This window comes from Garra rufa, chromosome 16, assembly GCF_049309525.1.
Source record: "Garra rufa chromosome 16, GarRuf1.0, whole genome shotgun sequence".
NCBI lineage: Eukaryota > Metazoa > Chordata > Actinopteri > Cypriniformes > Cyprinidae > Garra > Garra rufa.
This window is the reverse complement of record NC_133376.1, coordinates 11,759,838-11,765,837: the sequence shown is the minus strand read 5'-3', so window position 1 is coordinate 11,765,837 and position 6,000 is coordinate 11,759,838. Positions and strand designations below refer to the sequence as shown.

The following is a 6,000-nucleotide window of genomic DNA, read 5'->3' as shown; positions in this document are numbered from 1 at the left end:
AACATGTATCTTCTGTAGCTTCTAAAGGGCAGTACTAAATGAAAAAACAAATGATATTGGCAAAATAAGAAAAATGTAGGGTGAGAGTTTGAACCTCAATTGTCCTCAGTGTAAAAAGATGGATCTCAAAATCATACAGTTATTGTTACAAGGGTTCAAATACACAAAGATTCTGGGAAACCAAAGAATTTGTGGGACCTGAAGGATTTTTTCTAAAGAGCAGCAGGCAGTTTAACTGTTCAGGACAAACAAGGGACTTATGAACAACTATCACAAAAAAAAAAAAAAAAAAAACACAGCTGTGGATCATTCAGGTAACAGCACAGTATTAATAATCAAGTGTATGTACACGTCTTTTATGTGAAATATCTTTTTCAGGTCAGTACTAAATTAAAAATAAATAAATAAATAAATTAAAATATTTTACATGATCCCTCTTATTTTGGTAAAATAATTAACATTTGGCATATTCTGCAAGGTGTATGTAAACTTTTGACCTATACAGTTGAGGTCAAAAGTTTGCATACACCTTGCAGAATCTGCAAAATGTTAATTTTAATGTTTAATGTTAATTGTCCATGAAGGCTAAAAGTGAAAAAAAAAAAAAGTTTTAAGCAGGTTTCTCTTACAGATAAAATGAGTTTTAACTCGGACTGAAAATTCAATAATTATTAAATGCCCATAAGAAATATTCAAATAGAAACTACCAGGAACCATTTAGTCTCAAGCGCCACCATTTTCCAAAACTGCAACCTACCTGGAGTCTCCAGAAGTACAAGGTGTCAGGTTCTCAGAGACTTAGATTAGGTAAAGAATCCTAAAAAATGACCCTCACTTAATAAGCATAACATGCTGAAGTGCAGTAGAATACATGATTTTTTATCGATAAATTGAGAGTTACTCTTGAAGGACCAGCACCACATCCCTTTGTACCACTGTTTGAAGAATTTTTATTCTAAAATCTGGCAGTAAGTTTTGGGAGTTCATTTTTAGTCCATCTCTGCAGGACAGACTTTTTAAGATAGGAGATTGACTAAAATGAGCACCCAAAACTTACTGCCAGATTCTTGAAGATAAATTCTTGAAATAATTTAATAATTTTTGACTTTTCAGTCTGAGGTTAATCTCATTGATGATTAAATACAAAATTAATAGTTATTAAGATTAATATGGTTTGTAATTGGTTAAATTTGTTTGGAAAAAAACAATGATCAGAATATCAACTTGCATTTCTTAAAAATATTGTTAGAAAAAAAATCATCAGTGTAACCTCAATTATAAAATTATCCAAATATCAAGCAAGTAGTTTCATTTCTATCTCATGCTTCCTTGCAGTTCTGCTTTACAGTTTGGCCCTAGATTTAGAACACAAAAGCAATTTATCTTTCTGAACAAAATATCACTAAATAAATGTTCCTGATTAAAGCACTGGACAATAACACTGACAATATGTCACATTCTTAAGAAAGAAAAGTTTATTTAGTTTGTGATTTATAAACAAAACACATTACCACTTTTCCATCATAATGAAAAAAATTAAAATAAAAATAAACAAGAGAAAATAAGAACGGAATGAAGGTCACTAATTCACCATCACATATTGATGAGCAGGTGTACAAAAGAAGAGGGTTTTACAACAGATGAGCGCCATTCATTTGGACAGCACAGCGCCACCTACTGATCACCACCAGACAATAAGAAAGAATGACAGCATGAACGCTCACTAGATACAAGCATACACTACATATATTGTATTTTACATCAGGATGTTTTCCTGTTTTTTTTTTTTTCTTTTCAAAGAAGTGAAAGAGTAGGGATAGAATCATCATACATAATTTAGCTACAATATACAGTGCTAGTTTGATCGGTATGTCAAAGCCAAACACAAAAGTTTTTTTTTTTTTTTTTTGTCTTTCTTTTTTTGTTCTCATAAACAAAAATGAAAAGAATAGGATAAAAATGAGAGCTTCAGGGCATCACACTATAAAGCATTTACAAATACCAAGGTTTAGTAACGTCATCCACTGAAAGTCGGTGCAGAGGTGTCAGTATGCAAAAGGCTCAGTGACGGTACATACACAAATCTCTTGTGTGAATAATGAATAAAAACTATAAACAAAAATAGTAAAATCATAGCCATCTATATCTATATTCATATATATCTCTATATAGTAAGTGTTTTCTTTCTGGTAAGGTCATGCAGCAGTCACGTTTGAGTAATTGTGACATAGGTTTGAGACGTTTTTGGGTGTGTGGCAACAAGGTAGGCAGGCAAGTGAACCAATAGCATCAGAACACAGACGTGTCACTGCTGCTGTAATTAGACACTAGAAGGCATGGGGTGGAGACAACAGTCTGGTCTTTGTAGTGTGTTATTGGTGCAAAAGGTTGAATTATCACAAATGAGTAACACTCGATTGTATAACAATGTACAGGTGATTTGTGTAATTCTTTTGAGGTTTAATAGATACTTTCCTAAAATGTAAACACTGGATGTGTTTTTCAAAACCTTGCTCTGATTGAGCCTGAACCAATAGCTGGATCTATTAAAGCCAGACAGGGCGAAATTCTGTTTGGTGCTGCTAATAGCACAGAAATTACACACTTCACCTTCAACATCAGTTCAAACTGGCAAGCCGCTATTTTCACCCCAAAGTCTTCTCTACTAATCTCCACCCCTTGCCTAAGCCACGCATCTGTCTTCTCCCTTTCCTCCTCCTTCTGAGAATGAACCGACGAGAGACCAGCAGAAAATACAATGTCTAACACAGAGACAGAGCTGAGGTTGATTGGACAGCACTGGATCATTTACATATGACAGTGCTCTGGGAGGGGCTTCTGTCCTCTGCGGGGGGGATTTGACAGGCGTCGTCTGCATTTCTCCATACTACATGAGTACACCACAATGTCTAGAGCTAGCCTACCCAGCAGAGAGATCAAGAAAGAGACAGACAGACAGAAGCTCTGTACAGTAGCAATAAAGTTCACTTAAAGCTTATAAAAACGGCGCACAAAAAAACCCTGCCCTTCAAATTTGAAAACCCCTAGCTAATATGTTGTGTTCTTTGCTCTTGGGGTCAATGGCCCTCCAGACAGCAAGCAGAAAGGAGGCGACTAGGTTTTGTGTATGACATACTGAGCTGAGAAAGCAGGCACAAAATTAGGCTTGGGATGACAGGGTCAAGGACAGTGGGGAAACTACAGGTATGAGGCAATGCCACAGACAAAATCAGGGCATAACCCTCACGCCTTTTCTACACAGGATATTAAAGGATAGTTTATGGGATCAAAGGTGTTTAAGGTTTGGTGAATCAACAGTAATACTGTTCATAATGCATAAACATTCTCTCAGCCACCCCTATAAACAACAGAGCATATTTCCAGGCTCCCGAAGAGCTGATTTCTCATGAAATAGTCACTTGTGAGCAAACCTCTCCAACTGCTGGTTAACCAAAAGGCTAACCAGGTTAGAAATATTTCAGAGCAGGAGAGGTTTTGGGAGTCGCTATAGAGATGCACTGATTTTTTGACCCTGTTTACTAAATGTGTGTGTCTATATATGTGTATGTGTGTATATATGCTCACATATATACTATGCCTTGAAGGACATTTGCTGGTAACAAAATTAAAGCAACAAAACAAAAGTGCATTCCATCATTCATTGTACATTTTTTTTTGTCTTTTTTTGATAAAACAGTTTTTTTCAGGATGTGAGATTTTTTTAGTGAAAATGTTTTAATGTCTCTTCTTTTAAAGGATGTTTCTTCCATCCCACACTAGGAGAAGTGAACAAGCAAAAGCGTTAATTTAGCGTCTTCACTGCTTTACATACAGCGGTGCTCAACCTGCGTATTTACACCAGTGTGTGTCCTGCTTCCATAATGTCTAACTTTACTCAATTTTGAATCCCTCTTATTTTTTTCTCCATTTTACCATGATAGCACATGTGAAGCAGCACACAGCTTAGAAACAAATCAGATTTTGTCTCCCTATCAAAAAGATTGGAAAACAAAAACCAAGAGGGTGAATAAGACAGATGTACCAACATGAGTCTGAAGGACATTTTAATGCGGAATAGTGGCTGAGGCATGGGAGAATATTAATCAATCATATAACTCATCAAGGCGAGATTAATTACTTCATTAAAAGGACGGGGAGGCTATCTGCATAAAGCTGAAAGAGATCGGATATGACAGAAAATCACTCCAAACTTTTTCAATTAGATCCAACAGAAAACATTAGCTTGAGCCCCAAATATGGATTCTAGGATTAGGATCAGGTTTTGTTCTACAGACTTTTGTTGAGACTTCTGTCTTAAAAAATCAGCTCTTTCTTGAACTCCTTCCTCTGTCTCTCTAATCATCATCATCTTTCCCTTTCTCCCGCTTATCCTTCTTCTCCTTCTTCTTTTTCTTTTTTATCTTCTTCTCCTCCTTTTTTCCAAAGGTAATAAAGTCGCTCTTGTCGTCTCCGTCTTGTCCTTGTCTGATGGAAATAATGGCTGGAGAACCAGGGATGATGAAGGCTTCAGGAGGAACCTCACCGGGTTTCAGATGTGGAGGGCCTCCTGGACCGGGGCCGTATCGAAAATGCCAACTGTTGCTGTCCACTCCAGCGCCTACGGGAGGAGAGACCTCTCCACCCTCATTATCTATGAGAGAAAAAGAGACGTCTATTACAATCAATAATAATATCACGTGACAATTACAAAAATCATTTAACAGTCAATGTGTGATATGAAAGCATTAGGAGGAACCCCTCCATGTTTCAGGTATGATAAAGGTCCCCTGGACCCTGAAACAAACATGTTGGAAGACACTTGTCCCTTTATAAACAAATTATGTCTGTCTTCTTTGTGCTGAATAATAAAGAGTCCCAGAGGGCACAGAGTGAATCAGCAATTTAAAGCCTGAGAGAAGGAAGATGCTTTGCATTACTGCTGTGCTGGATTATCAAAATTAACTATATTTTGTTGAAAATGAACAGGTTGGGTTAAAGCACTCACATAGACACACTAAATCAATCCAACACTCTTCCTTTCATATTCTCCCTTTCTAGTCTAGTTTTCTCCACATTTCTGTTTTGTGTGTGTGTGGATAAGAGTGCATTGCTCTGTGAGTTTTCCTTCAAGCAATGCCTCTTAAAAACAATCTTTTCTGTCTTTCAAATATCCATACATCTGGCACTGAAAGTGATTTTTATGATGTAGAATGATTCTGAGCAGGAATCTGAGTTTTAGTACAATCACCAGATAAAAAAATCTAGGCATACTGTAATTATTTGTGAATTAAGTGCAGTTTAGATTTGATTTGTATTGTGATATATAACACTCGAAATTGACAGCATTTACTGTAAACATATGTTCCTCCCCAAACCCTCTCCTCCAACCCTTTCATATAGAGATCAAATTTTATCCTCCCATTCCAACCACACATTTTTATTTCATTGAAATTTACTTATAAAACCGGCATATTAGGAAAAAAAAGTAATGCAATTTTACATACTCATGTATTTAAATGTAAATTACTGAGGTATCTAATCTGATCTATGTTTGACATCCCCTGTGCACTGCTGAAAACCTCTCTCTGTCTGATGAACAAGTAATCACATTTATAATGACACTGCATCACCACAACATCACTAAATTTAATACAGACAACACCCTTTGGCATCATATCTGTGTGCAGGTCTTTGTTTGCACTTTGCCTTTTGTCTATAGCTTATGTTGTGGTGAAGATTAAGATGGATTACAACCTCAGAATCACTCTGACTACGATATCTGTGAGTGAAATAAGGTCTGTATTCAGGATTGTGGGTGTGAAATGAGAGAGAGAAACAGGCAGCATCCATTATAAATCCTTAGGGAACTGACTACCCTTCCAAATCCCTCAGTAACAGAACAACTAAACGCCCAAATGCTTTGTTTTCTCTCGTCTCCCTCTCGCACATACTCTTTCATCACGTCTAATCTTCCTCTCTCCATGCCCTCCCATTTTGTTT

General features: G+C 36.6%; 1 protein-coding gene across 6 annotated transcripts in view; it reads right to left on the bottom strand.

Moving 5' to 3' along the window:
• Positions 1–4,220: 4,220 nt before the first annotated feature.
• LOC141287966 (protocadherin alpha-C2-like) overlaps positions 4,221–6,000 on the bottom strand; it is a 108,496-nt gene continuing 106,716 nt past the window's right edge. For all 6 annotated transcript variants that reach the window (XM_073820089.1, XM_073820085.1, XM_073820087.1 and 3 more), the window contains one exon: positions 4,221–4,651. In XM_073820089.1, the coding sequence (XP_073676190.1) occupies positions 4,356–4,651 (296 nt within the window). In that variant the 3' untranslated portion in view covers positions 4,221–4,355. The remainder of the gene's footprint in view (positions 4,652–6,000) is intronic.